This window comes from Clarias gariepinus, chromosome 2, assembly GCF_024256425.1.
Source record: "Clarias gariepinus isolate MV-2021 ecotype Netherlands chromosome 2, CGAR_prim_01v2, whole genome shotgun sequence".
Taxonomy (NCBI): domain Eukaryota; kingdom Metazoa; phylum Chordata; class Actinopteri; order Siluriformes; family Clariidae; genus Clarias; species Clarias gariepinus.
This window is the reverse complement of record NC_071101.1, coordinates 40,932,709-40,947,077: the sequence shown is the minus strand read 5'-3', so window position 1 is coordinate 40,947,077 and position 14,369 is coordinate 40,932,709. Positions and strand designations below refer to the sequence as shown.

General features: G+C 42.5%; 1 protein-coding gene across 1 annotated transcript; it reads left to right on the top strand.

Annotated features, from left to right (window-relative positions):
• The first annotated feature begins 529 nt into the window (after positions 1-529).
• ivns1abpa (influenza virus NS1A binding protein a) lies at positions 530-13,087 on the top strand. The gene is made up of 15 exons (XM_053479350.1): positions 530-741; positions 5,768-5,994; positions 6,100-6,235; positions 7,515-7,684; positions 7,815-7,890; positions 8,004-8,177; positions 8,746-8,871; positions 10,391-10,498; positions 10,891-11,005; positions 11,147-11,374; positions 11,857-11,978; positions 12,079-12,205; positions 12,294-12,425; positions 12,518-12,691; positions 12,788-13,087. The coding sequence occupies exons 3-15, from the start codon at positions 6,125-6,127 to the stop codon at positions 13,051-13,053; spliced, it is 1,929 nt and encodes a 642-aa protein (XP_053335325.1). The 5' UTR covers positions 530-741; positions 5,768-5,994; positions 6,100-6,124; the 3' UTR covers positions 13,054-13,087.
• Positions 13,088-14,369: the final 1,282 nt, after the last annotated feature.

Genomic DNA, 14,369 nt, shown 5'->3' with positions numbered 1-14,369 from the left:
GTTAAGGGAAATCTGACAACTTTGTGTCGACAGTTCATGGAAGAGCCACATATGGGTCTGATTTGGCCATTTAGTGTGTTTACATTAAAAACAACAATCACGCATCCTTTCTACAACCACGTTGATGGTACTGGTGGTAGGCTACACGGCTGCTGGTTTTGGCTTATGATGTAAACACAGGCAACGGAAATGGCTGTCATGTTCTGATTTCCTGTTACAAAAGGAAATACATCAACGTATATAGCATTGCATCATGTTTAGTGTAGAAACACATATAGAAATGATTGAGAAAGATCTAAGAGAAAAATATAGGAGAAAGATCTAGAATGATTTCTAACATACAAAAACGTTCATGGCTTAATTTGAGTCGTTAGTTTTATTCAGCTTTGCTAAAATGAACAAGATGTGTAAAATACACCGCCACGAGACGCAGCACGGAAACCGGTTTCATCCGCCGTGGCCCCGCCCCCTGCAGCCTGTACTTTTCCGCAGGCGGGGCTAAGCCCCCTGACGTCACTGTCGGCGTGGCTTCCGTTATAAGCGTGCGTCGGTTCTGTGCAACTGAAAGCTCTCGCGCCCTCACGTCTAACGTAAGGTTCGTGCTTCGCGTGGATACCAGTCGACCCAAACCCGACCCGACTCGGACCCGTGCAGATCCGTTCGCCGTTTAGCCGCTGCTTGCTAGACAACTTCGAGTTGAACCCAAATATGTCTACCATCGTCTGCTGGCAAACGGATCAGGTAAGAGCGCGCGCTCGCGCGTGTGTGTAATGTAACGTTACGTGGAAGAATTTGATAACGGGCGTAGGGTGGCGTTGAAATCTGACTTTAAAAAATTTATTTTCGTTATAATATTAAATATATACAAAAAAGAATGAGGTATGTTTTGTTAAATTTACTCAAAGCGTAAAAAAAAAATAATAATCCCCATTAATGAACTGGCGCGCGCGTGGTTTTGGGGTGGTCACGTGGCTTACTCTGAGTTTGGTTTGCATGTTGACAAGGCAACAGTCAAAGAAGGATTTATCAAATCTTTTTTTTATTTTTTTTTATTAAATTACCGTAAACGATTTTAATGTCGGATAAAATTGACTGATTTCATGATTGATTTTTAAGAAAAGTTACAAGCCTGGATGCTAATATATTATAACGTTAAATAAAATGATTAAGCTCGCTTCTGGAAACCTGTCTAATATAATAATAATAATAATAATAATAATAATAATCCTAGCTAATATTTCTTGAGTGAGCCATAACCATGCTGAATCCGTGTCCAGCATATGGGAAGTCCTATTTCTGCTGATTGATGTTTGTTCTATCCAATAGCATCGCGCTTAATTGATCCGATCTGGCCAATCAGCATTCAGGAGGGTGTTGCTAAGAGGTTGCTATGCTGTCTCTAATGAGATTTTACCCCTACTTGGCTAATCAGGATGTGAGTGCTGTATAGGCTGACGCATTCGCATATTTTTCATTTATTTAGACTGTAAAATATATATTGTATAAAATAATTCAGGTTTTCAATAAGATTGATGCCTGATTATGTATCTGAAATAGGTTTAACATCACTGGTCTTCAATGCGCATGCGTGTAACGTGCGACCAGACAAAGGCTGAATACTGCATACTGCACCAGTGTGTAGTATAGTGTGTGTGTGTGTGGATTTGTCCTTGGTTTACTACATTTGTGTGACCTGTTGGTCATGTTCACTTGTGGCCCAGGCAGGTTTGTGAAGAGCATTTTTAGTTTGTGTTTTACAAAATCAGTTACAATCCTATTAAGACACATTTTGACCTCTACTGATGTCTAGGGAAGCACAGATCATTGTAATGAAAGCATTAGTGTACTATGTGCTAGATCTAGCCTGAAAGTTACCAGCTATATTCCTAGCTACATGCAATTCCCAGATGTGGCAGCAGTAGGCGCTGTTTCCAACCGAGCTTTACAGTTCTCGTGTCTAATAAGATGCTGTGTATCACAGAAACAGATGATTTAATAATAATATTAAGGAGGAATGTTGCTTTGTGGATGTAAGGTTACAAGAAAACACTTTGCAGTGTACGATGGTCCTTACAGGTTCATTACTTTATCAGGTAAAGTACATGGTTACAAGCAGAACTTGTTCAGGTTTCATTGTGGAAAGCGGCACATGGGACAGAGCTTTGTTGCACTTGTATTTGACCCAGATTCAATGTGCATCAAGTATCTTTTACATGTTTGCTTTCAATGGCCATGTAAGGCAACACAAGGGGTGAATATGGTGGGTGTTAAGGGGGGGGGGGGGGGGGAGGGGGGGGGGGGGGAGTACTTTTGTTTAAGTCACTTGTTATTAACGTTAAACAATGTCCTTGAAATGTAGATAAAATTATTCCCTGTATTGTTGTAAAAGTAAAACAACCACTTACTTTCAGGTTCATTTATTACTTGGAGGTTACATTTTAAAATAATTACATATTTAGCGCATATATTGCTGGTGTTCGAGTTAAACCGGGACATCCTGTTTTGACTTGAACATCCCTTTACAGTTTAAAACTGTATATAATGTAAAGCTGTTCTTGGTTAAGAATATTTTTAATAGGAGTAACATTTTTTGTGAGGCTTATATCTGACAATAATTATTTAAGGGGAAATGGACTTCCTTTCCCATGTATTAACAGCTGGTTAAATGAAATACAAGAAAATTTGGAAATGACTCTGGAGGAAGTAAAACTGCAATTACTCTGGAGAAAGTGCTTCAGAAGCTAATGACTAGTTTATACAGTATTACTGCGCTTGTTCTGATGTGTTGTTATAGAAACAGCCAGCCTTAATGAACTTGTCCGGTTGGTGTGTGACATAATTGAAACCTGGTGCCAAGCTAATGAAAAGACGTCAAAGGAAAACTGCCGATGTAATAAACCGTTCTCTAAGGAGATTTCATTTATTTTTAAAAAGTTTTTTGACAGGAGTTTTTATTATTAAACATTACTATAAGTGGATTATAGCATTAAAGTATTCTCTTATGTAAGGGTTGATCTGGTATAATAAAAATAAAGCACAGTGCAGTAGGATGTAAAGGAAAAATCTTGGCCACATGTAAAATATCCACTGCAAATGATGTCATTTAATGCAAATTATGTCATAATAAAGTTTTTACAAATAAATAAATAAATTAATTAATTAAAAGGCAATTAACAGTAATTAATACAATGTGTGCAGTTTTAAATAAAGAAATTAGCTGCTTTTTCTTCTGAACATCCTGCAGAAACAGCCACAATCCTTCCTGAAGTTTTTGTATGTCGCACCCGCTTCTTTTTTGCATGCAACACCCAGCAGCTTCCTTTTTTTTAATTTGAAAAATCGTCTTTAACATAATATTCTACTTTTTTTCTGGCCTATAGATATTTTTTGTACTGACCTGATCATAAACCTGTATAACAAAGTTTGTACTAAACCACAGAGTGCCAATATTAGTACATATATATATTTTCCCAGTATTACAGCACCCTTGGTTGTCTTATTTTATTCTTTGTCCTGCAACAAGACACTTTAAAATCTACTCAGGCCTTCACCTTCCCCCCTGGCAGCACTATAATAGAAGTAATGGAACATTTAGAACCGCTATAAAATGATTACCATAGTACAGATATTGTGAATCTTTATCGTGAATCATTTTTGTTGTTAATAGAATCCACTGGAAGCCATCAGCACAGCACTGTACCGGGTAGCTGCGTTAAGAAGGCGCTTTATTTGTTTAATATTTTATATTTGTAAGGATGGAGTGACTCATCGGATGGGGGGGGGACGGCTTGAGAGAAGGTGACGGTGCAAATGCAGTCTGATGATGCAGACTTTCTTTTTTTTTTTTTTTTTCCCTTTTTGAAAAATTTGAGGATGTGTAACACTCAACACTGGATTTTAGGCATGGGAAAACTTTTTCTATGGAAAGTCCACAGTATCGTTTTTATCCTGGTGTGTGAAAATAACAGAAAAAAAGTCTCTTTTTTTTTTTTTTTTTTTTTTCTTCTTTTTTTTCTCCCCCTTCCAAACCTGTAGTTAGGCAGTTCTGTTTTTGAGTAAAATATGATTCACAATGCCTGGGCTGTACATTCCGTACTCTCATGCCTTGGTTTTTATACTGTTGTGTAAGTCTGGCATGTTCTTAAAAGCCACATGCGGGTGTAGGCACGCATTCGAGTTCCGAGCACCCGGACTGATCTCATCTGTTCGGTCCCTGCAGATCAGACCCGATCTACCCAGAGTAAACTACAGACCTTTGGTGAAAGCTGGGGACTGGGGTGGCTTTAAAACTTTTTTTATTATTATTTTGCCAGTCTTGGCTGGGGAGCCTCACGATTCACGAATAGCGTGAGGAAGGGTCTCATGGTAGTGATTAGCGTAATCACAAACTCCTCGCAGCCTTACACGAACAGCTTGAATGCGTTCTGCTCATCATTTCGCCGTTTTTCTCCACAGCGAGCTAGTCTTGGCTGAGCAAAATTCTTTACGAGGCAGCAGAACAAGTCCCTCTTTATTACAGAGGTCACAATGCAGAAGGATGCACAGTAATGCCTTGTCTTCTTTTCCAGAACTCATTTACTCGTACAACCGCACCCCACTCCTCTAACCCCCCCTCCCCCCCAAAATGTCTCTGTCCTACCGTAAAGGACGTCATGGTTGTCTGCACAGAAGGTGGCTTATTTATGTATTTATTTTTTGCTGCGTCATGCCAGATTTCTTCCTGCAGTATAAGGTCTTAAAGTGTCATCCGGTGTGTTTAAAAAAAAAAACAAAAAAAACTGTCTGAACATCACGTTGGCTTTCAGGGAACAGAACAGTATAAAAATCTGTTCCTTAGAGATTCGTGAGACGTGTTCGAATCTTCTACCTCGGATAGCTTTGCTGACCGGGCTCATGATGGCATTGGCTCTGAGCCCACTGCAGTCGTTCATGTGAACATTTGAATCATTCGAACCCCCCCCAATACAGTCCTGACATTGCTCCACATGTTTGGAGTTCCTGGGAGGCCAGGCAGTGTGACTGTGGCTCTGGAGAACTGGGAGAGCTTTCTACCTTTTATTGTATCCAAGCGCTAGTGAAATGCTGAGAGAAATGGGGAGTTAAGTCGAACTGAGTGCAATCAAAAGTCCCAGTTTGACTAGAACACATTTTACATCGAGCGCACCTCTCCAGATGCCTCCCTACAATGATGGGCGTTCATATTGAACGTTCCTTCATACAGCCGTGGATCGAGACATGATCAGAAGCAGACAGCATTCTCCAATCCCCCCATACATGCCCTGTTGTTAACTTATTGCAAAAAATTTTTGTAATAACCAAGTCTGTAATTTTCTCTACCTGAGGAAGAAAAGGGAAGGCTTTGAATGAACGTGTCTGCAGGGTAAGTTAGTCACGCAGCCAAGCCCGATTATGACCGTGTTGGCTCAGTATTAGCTGCAGTAGTAGCTTAAGCCTGATTAGTATTTCGTGTTTGCACTCTTTTATCCACGTGACTGAAACACCCAAAGTGAGCTTTTGTTTTGTTTTAGTTTTTACTTTCTCAGTTTGGAGAAGAAAACTAGCTTTCAGGCGTCTACGACAACCAAATGTCTGCGTCACACACACAAATCAGCAGCCTTGCACAAATCCTAAGCCTGCTGTTAAAAACGCAACATAACGATCAGAGTAAAAAACAGACCAGTACGAGCATGTACCCAATGTTACATCAATCTAATAAATCTGCTCCGCTCTCATGTTCTGTGCCATTCTGCCTTTTTTCTGTTTTCAGGTTACAATACACGACCAACCTAGTAAAGGCTTCATTCTATAGCCAACGGGATCCCGAGGACTTGATTACAGTCGCTCTAAGCCTGAGAGTTTGCGTTAACGCGGCTGCCCCGCCCTTCCATTCGCCCTGGTTCTCTGGCATCACCTCTGCCACCTGCTCAGACGTGAAGCAAAAAGACCCGAAGCACAACGGTTTCTCTAAAAAATCTTCTAAGAATTTCTGATTAGGTAACATGACTTTTCTGGAAACAATTTAAAGCACATGTATTTAAATGTTTTTTCCTGTGTGTGTGAATCATTACAATTAATAGCTTCTTCTTTGTTTCATCAAAGGCTTTAACTTTCAAAACCAGCAAAAATGATTCCCAACGGATACCTGATCTTCGAGGACGAGACATTCCTTGACTCCACCGTCGCCAAGATGAACGCCCTGAGAAAGAGCGGACAGTTCTGTGACGTCAGACTGCAGGTGAAAAAAATAAATATATCAGTAAAAAGTAAAAGCTTTTTCATTCACTAGGAAATTAATTAAATGCAAACACTTATTAAATCATGTATTTGCGTTTCCCGTTTGTGCGCACGTCATTTACAGCATGATTTAAATCCCTATGCAAAGCACAGATTTCCAAGGGTTTTTCCTGAACGATGATGTAGAGCTGCTGTCAGAATTCTAATGCAAAATCTGTTCAGTGGTTAAAATGGTCATGAGTCATGAGGTCATGATTGACACCAGTACAGTCTTGTTTGCATTCTCGCTGTCAGTCAGACATTAGGGGTGTGGTGTTTTGGAAGAAATGAAAGAAGAAACAGTTAAAGTTTCTGCGTATAGTTGAAAGGTGACCCTTGATTGTTAAAAATATGAAGGCGTTTGAGTCAGTGATAGTTTCTCAAGAATGAAAGGCGCAAAATGAATGACATTTACAGGAGACTCTTAAAATACCAACTCCTAAAACATTTGAATGGCGCGAATATTTTATTCCGGTAAACAATCAAATCCCTGTTTGGCTCGAATGCCCCTTGTACGCACAGCTGTGTTTAAGTTTAGTGTTTAAAATGAGCGAGTTCGGGGCGTTACTCGAAAGTCATAAAAGCTGTGAGCACCACTACACTTCTTAGTAGCCATAAACTAATCACTAGAAGTTAATCATTATAAGTTTAATGATAAATTTCAAGCATTTTAAGATCTTTGCCAAAAAAAGGCTCTTATTTATTGCATAGGCACTTCTTGAGGTCATTTTTTTCCCTCTCCAAACAGCTCACTTGCTTACAGTTTATTTCAAGGTCATGAAGCAAAGCTTGTATTTCACATGGAGCGTGGAGACTCGGTACAGGGTTAAGCCGAGTCAATCCTGAAACACGATGCAATACAGGGACAAGAAGGAGGAGTGTCGTTTCAGTAGCGCAGATTCCGGGAACTACGGGTGGCTGTAACCTAAGCAGCACCCATTAAGTTGCTAATGAAGAGAAAAGACCTAGAAAGGACAGTCCTGGTTCCTGTGGTTAGAGAGAGAGAGAGAGAGAGAGAGAGACACTGAGGTGGGGGGGCTAGATACTGTTTTGACGCAACATTTTATTCTAGGCTGATTATTTGTGCTGCTAAACCCTTCCCTCTTATAAAACTGGCCCAATCATCATATGAATCTGAAATGACTGACAGTAAAGCCTGATCTTTATCTCTCAACATGTGTACCTGGTGTAACTTTTTATTTATTTATTTTTTTGCTGTCGTTGCCTCCGGACCTCTCCAGGTGTGTGGTCATGAGTTGATGGCGCACCGCGCCGTGCTGGCTTGCTGCAGCCCGTACCTGTTCGAGATCTTCAACAGCGACCTGGAGCCTCACGGCGTCTCCCACGTCAAGTTTGAGGATCTGAACCCTGAGGCTGTGGAGATACTGCTCAACTATGCCTACACTGCCCAGTAAGTGGGGGGAGGTGTGTGTGTGTGGGAGGGGGGTATTTCTAATGGGTGCCATCAGTTAACACTAGGCATTCTTTAAGCCTTGCTCACCAATTGTGCTGCTTCCTTTTCTTTCTTTTTTTTTTTTTAGACTGAAAGCGGATAAGGAGTTGGTTACTGAGGTCTACTCTGCAGCCAAACGACTTAAGATGGAAAGAGTGAAGCAGGTAAAAATATACGATTGTTTATTTAAAAAAAAAAAATTGGCTGCTCTGGCTATAAACCATACAAAGATCTCCATGTCTCTCTTTTTTTTTTTTTTTTTTTTTTTCCCTCACAGATTTGTGGAGACTACCTGCTCTCTAAGATGGACTCCCAGAACTCCATTTCCTATCGTAACTTTGCCAGCAGCATGGGTGACGCTCGTCTGCTCGCCAAGGTCGACTGCTACATCCAGGAACACCTTTTGGAGATCTCAGAGCAGGAGGATTTCCTCAAACTGCCTCGTCTTAAAGTGAGTTTGAGAAGAAGTACAGAAACGACTAATTATTCTGAGAAGCACAGGGTGTCCCAAAAAAAAGTTGGCATCATTTGAAATAGGACTATCTGAGTAACTCCATGTACTAGGCAAAGGAAATTAAATAGGCTTCTTGTTGAAAAATAAAAGAATAATTTATCAATTTAAACAAATATAGATGTTCTAACCAATTTCACATATGTTCAGTATGCCACCGCCTGTGACACGACACACACATCAAGTCGATAGTCCAGCTCCTGCCAAACACGCCATAGCATATCTTTGCGTAACATTTATCTCCAGCGGCTCACTGATTCCCTGCTCGAGTTTCTTTAGGCTTTGTAGGAAGAGGCGTGGATAAAAACCAGACCAGATAAAAAAAAAAAATCACAAGGTGTCAAGAGAGGTGAACGTGGTGGCCACCTTAATCACGACTGATCCATATTAATCATTAAACTTGAAAATCATTTGAGCGAGATTTAGCCATGTTTTTGGGACACCCTGGGTTTATGCATCTAGTACCACACCACAGACGTATGACGAAACGTTTTGTGTGTGCTCACAGTTGGAGGTGGTGCTGGAGGATCATCTGTGCTTGCCCAGTAACGGGAAGCTGTACTCGAAGGTGATCAGCTGGGTGCAGCGCAGCCTGTGGGAGAACGGGGAGCCGCTGGAGAAACTGATGGAGGAGGTCAGTACTGCGGTCCTTTTTGTGCTTTGCCTGCTTTTTTCCCCCCCTTTACTCTTTCTTCATTCCAACCTTTTTCCAATCAGAGATTCAACTTTTATTGTAAAGCTCACGCTCATCCAACAGACTTGATGATTTTTTTTTTTTATTGTATTCTGTATTCCATCTTTATTTTTCTTTATTTTCTTTGTTGTCCTTTTTTTTGCCTCACCACCAACTCCACCCCTTCCCTCTCCCTCCCCCTCAGGTGTTTTTAAGAGTATATATTTTGCAATAGGTACAGTGCGGGGCTGTTACACACTCTGCAAAGGCGAGAGGTTAGTCCAGGTGAGCAGTAAAGCTCAAAGTGACTCGAGAGCCTTTTGCTGTCTCACAGATGTCTTTGTCTTTTTTTTTTTTTTCTTTTCTAAGCAGGTGTGTGTGTGTGTGTGTGTGTGTCAGAGTGTGAGTGTGCGCACATATACAGGCGTGAAAAAACTAACAGTTTTTCCTCCCCATTGATTTCTTTTCTCTTTAGGTTTAATAGAGAAATCAACTGCAGGACTCTCTGAGCTGAGCGAAGAAGCCACGGCTGGGGCCTCCAGGGTAATGAGTCAGGAAAAAGAGAAAGAAAAGTGACGGAGCCACAGCCAAAGGAGAGCTGAGCTCCCGTCTGTTTGACGCAACACACTTGCATTCGCACAAAAAAAAGGCTCGCCAAAAAAAAGTCCAGAAACTACTGAAACCGAAACGTTCCATGTTAGAGGAAGCTTACTTTTTTATTTTTCTTAGGATTTCGGATTCAGAGTAACAGAGAGAGAGGAAGTTGTTTTCCCTGCATGTGTAGCAGTTTTTAACACTTTAACACAGGATTTCAGTTAAATCTCCCATCCAGTGTTGAGCGCCGAGTGTGCTCGTTCATCAGAACATCACTCTGTCTTTTAATACCTCCACTGTTTTATTTGACTGTATTTCTCTTCCCGTTTGGCCTTTTTTATTTTTTTATTTATTCTTTTCCCTGTAACCTTCTCAACTGTTTAGCTTGAGAAGAACCAAGTCGTCAGTTTAACCAACCGTTTCTGTGGGGGGAAAAATGTATGATCTCACTTCTCCAAGCTTAACTAACCAACCTCCTCAGTCGAGAAGAAGAGCGAGCGGCACTGTGGAGAAGAGCCGACGGCCGACACCTTTTTCTCCTCTTTCTCTCTTCAACCTTAACTGAATTCCTGGGTTGCAAAGCTACCAGCAGTGTGTGTGTGTGTCATACATATGTATGCGTGTGTATGTGTAAAAAAATAAAGCAGTGCAGAGACCTCTGGAGCACCGAAGAAAAGCAGCTTTCAAAAACAACTCCGTCAACAGAAGCCAGACTTTAAAAGATTTCTCAGCATTCTGCAGCCAACTTTTTTTTTTTTTTCTTTTTTTTATTCCCTTTCCAAACCCTCCCTCCTCTTCCTTGTTGTTGTTGTTGTTCTCCTTCTCCGGGTGTGCTGTTACCATGGAGACCGCCACATGGGTTCTTGTGTCGCTGTGTGTCTTGCAGGTGCAAACGCTGTACTATTCGGCCGATCACAAGCTGCTCGATGGGGGCCTGCTTGAGGGCCAGGCCGAGGTGTTTGGCGCTGAGGATGACCGCGTTCAGTTCGTGCAGGTACATCAAACCAGCACCGAAACCGGTTTAGTCCTGCCTTTCAGTATAGCTGACGCTGTTAACTGCGATATTTTTAGACTGAGAAGTCTAGAAAGGGCTGACTTATTTATTTATTTTTTGCTTCTTATTTTTTTTTTCTTCTTCTCTGCAAGAATGCATAAGTAATTAATTTAAACTTTTCTGGCTTCTGCCTCTTTCTTGTATGTGCGTTTGAGATTAGATTAATAGTCTTTTTAGCCTGGATTTCTAGAAGTACTTCCAGGTTGTTAGGACAGAGAATGCTAAGCCTTGTAGGGTGCGCCAGTGTAGGTCTCTGTGGGCCTCAGGAGTGTGTGTGTGTGACTGTCGGCCTTGGGAAAGGGTATCTGTAGCTGCACTGTGCATCTTTTTAGAAAAAGACACCGCGAGAGAACGTTCACAGGCAGCTGAGCAACAGCTCGTCCGGCAGCCTCTCGCCTGGCTCGGCTAAACAGGAGTGGAAGTACATCGCCTCCGAGAAGACCACCAGTAAGTGTCTTCCCCTAGTTACGTGCACGCACAGATTACCATATATGGAAATCGAGAGATCCTGGTTAAACAGATCCAGCAATAATGATAACTAGAGCTTCGTCGTAACAACTGACGATTTGTGTAATTCCATCCTCACAGACAGTACGTACCTGTGTCTGGCGGTGCTCAATGGCGTGCTGTGCGTCATCTTCCTGCACGGCCGCAGCAGTCCCCAGGTCTCGCCCTCGGCCACGCCCTGCCTGCAGAAGAGTTTAAGCTTTGAAGCTCCGCCCATCGAAGAAGCTCCGGAGCGACAGCTGGCTCCCATGCACTACGCCCGCTCCGGCCTCGGGACCGCCGCGCTCAACAACCGACTCATCGCTGCAGGTCGGTGCTAAACCTCTTCTTGACACTTTATTAGGAACACCTAGTCATTTCACATAGTAATCCAATAATCAGTGATCATTTGGCAGCAGGAGCAAGTACAAGCGTACGTTACACAGACAAAAAACAAACCCCGAGCGAAACCTCGATGTGTTGTTGTAGCTCATTCACATCAAGGTTCAGAGTGTTTCGGATTCTGTGAGATGCTTTTCTAATTCAGATGCTTTGATTTGAGCTTCTCGTCCCTCCCCCAAACCAGTCTGGCGATTTACCTTTGACCTCTCGAATCAACAAGGCGGGATTGAGTTTAGCGTAGTATTTACATTTCATAGTTGTAGTGTCTGTTCCTTTATGGTTTTTCCACAAAATATATTGTTAATTTTCTGTCCAGCCAAGTTTAAATAAATAAATATTTTAAGTGGGATGGGTTATTATAGCTGTGTAAGGTTTTTAATGGACGTCTGTTGTTGTGTTCTGTTTGTCAGGTGGTTATAACCGTGAGGAGTGCCTGAGGACTGTGGAATGTTACGACCTGAAGACCGACAGCTGGAGTTTCATCGCGCCCATGAGGACGCCTCGGGCCCGCTTTCAGATGGCTGTGCTTATGGTGTGTAGTTGTGCTTCTTCAAACCAGCATTTAAAAAAAAAAAAAAAAATTAATTTAAAAAGGATAATTTGTGATTTTGTTTTTTCCATAAACCAATCAGGGTCAGCTGTACGTGATGGGTGGCTCCAACGGTCACTCGGATGAGCTGAGCTGCGGCGAGATGTACAACCCGAACGCGGACGAATGGACCCAAGTGCCAGAGCTCCGGACCAACCGCTGCAACGCAGGTACGACCAAGATGCACGTGATCATCACAGCTAGTTTGCACGCGCCCTGATTAGATCTCGCTGACCCGCTTTATCCGTTTCGCTCTAGGCGTCTGCTCCCTCAACAACAAGCTCTACGTTGTGGGCGGATCCGACCCCTGTGGGCAGAAAGGTCTGAAGAACTGTGACACTTTTGATCCCGTGACCAAGGAGTGGACCGGCTGTGCCCCTTTAAACATCAGTGAGTGTCCGGGTGCATCTCTCTGTTCCACAGGTACTTTGAGGTCCGGATCTTGAGATCAGTTTCTAAAGGGTGTGTGTGTGTGCGCGCAGGGAGGCACCAGGCAGCCGTCTGTGAGTTGGACGGCTACATGTACGTGATCGGAGGAGCGGAGTCCTGGAACTGTCTAAACAGCGTGGAGCGCTACAACCCTGAGAACAACACCTGGACTCTGGTCGCGCCCATGAACGTGGCTCGGAGGGGTGCCGGCGTGGGCGTCTACGCAGGTAAGGAGAAAATAATATCTATCTGAATAAAAAGCTCTCTGCCAGACCGCTGAGATTAGCTCATGTTGGACTCCAATAAAAGATTCTCTCTCACAGGGAAGCTGTTTGTGGTGGGCGGGTTCGACGGCTCACACGCCCTGCGCTGCGTAGAGGTCTACGACCCGGCCCGCAACGAGTGGAGGATGCTCGGGAGCATGAACTCGGCACGGAGCAACGCCGGAGTGGCCGTACTCGCCAACCTCATCTTCGCCATCGGCGGCTTCGACGGGAACAACTTCCTGAACACGGTGGAGGCGTACAACCCGGAGCTGGATGAGTGGAGCACCTGCGCCGAGGCTTTCAGCAGCGCCCAATCGGCGTGATGGAACAGGGCGGGGCGGGGGGGGGGGTATGGGGAAGAGGAGGAGGAGTGTTAGTCGGTATTGTCTCTCTCAAACTAACAGGCTTAGTGACGTAATCGTGCTTCGTGATGTCATGTATGTAAGGGGTAACGGGGGCGGGGATTCCTTTGTGGGGGGTTTACGCGGGTCTTCAGTGAAGACTGATTAGAGGGTGGGTGGGAGTTCTGGTGGGGATGAGTTCTCTAGGGACTGTGGGTGGGAGGGAGGGAGGGTCAGAAAGCAACTTGTGCTGTACATATTGGTTTTTCTTTTTTATATTTGCTTTTTTTGGTGAATATTTTGCCAATCTTTACTGCAAATTTCTTTGATTGTAACTTTAGATATTTAAGTTGGGAAAAGATGACCAGTTGTCAGGATTCATTGGTTAACTGGTTTCAGAAAGGAGTAAATTTTTTTTTAAACCTAGTGTTAGCTCACACGCAGTTACATAAAAGCCTTATTCAACAAGATCACTTGCGCATAGCTTTCGTCGTTCTGTTTGCTTTCCGCATTAACTGTTATGCAGGATTGGTTTACCAATCAGTACCGATGGCCTTTTTATATTTTTGATACACAGCTGATTGATAGACGAGCTACTCTGACGCACACGAACTTTACACCAGTGCCAGTTTAGTTACAAACACATTTCATAAACCTCTCATAAACTAAAATCTGCAGTTAGACTAACCTCCTGACTGTTTTTTTTTTTTTTTTAAACATCTAACATGTTCTGTGTTAAGAATTTGAGGTACCTAGTTCAAGTTTTTTTTCACATTACACTGAAATGGTTAATGAGACTCTGTAAACCACTTGTTACAAGCTATTTCTTAACAAATAGATCATTTCAGCCTCAAACTGTTGACTCGTGTCCTTTTTTTTTTTTTCTTAAGCGTGACTACAGTGCAATTTTAATGTTCATCTTATCAAACATTTATTATAAATAAGCCTTGAATGGCTCCTGAAGTGAATAGTATTGGGATTAGACTAATCTTTGTGTCTTGAAACAGAAGTCACAATCTTTCCATGACACAATTTTCCATTTTTCTTCGGCCAAATAAAACAAGATGCATTGCTCGTATTTTTAATTCATTAAGCTGTGTGATTAGAATTAAATGAAGCGTATAATTTTAACATAAAAGGACATCTTCCTTTTAATGTGTCAAATCTCTGCTTGGTCGTTATTCATCAGCTAGGATGTGCAATGCTAACATCTTTCCCCCCCGTATACCATTTGCTCAAATATCCTGTTTAAATCCCTCCTCCATTCCCCTCGGTCAGTAGTATTAAGAGTGTGTAAG

Coding starts and splice junctions, on each gene's coding strand:
- ivns1abpa (XM_053479350.1), top strand. CDS start 6,125: ATGATTCCCAACGGATACCTGATCTTCGAGGACGAGACATTCCTTGAC. Junction 10,499..10,890: donor ACCGCGTTCAGTTCGTGCAG/GTACATCAAACC, acceptor GCATCTTTTTAG/AAAAAGACACCGCGAGAGAA. Junction 12,426..12,517: donor CTGTGCCCCTTTAAACATCA/GTGAGTGTCCGG, acceptor GTGTGCGCGCAG/GGAGGCACCAGGCAGCCGTC.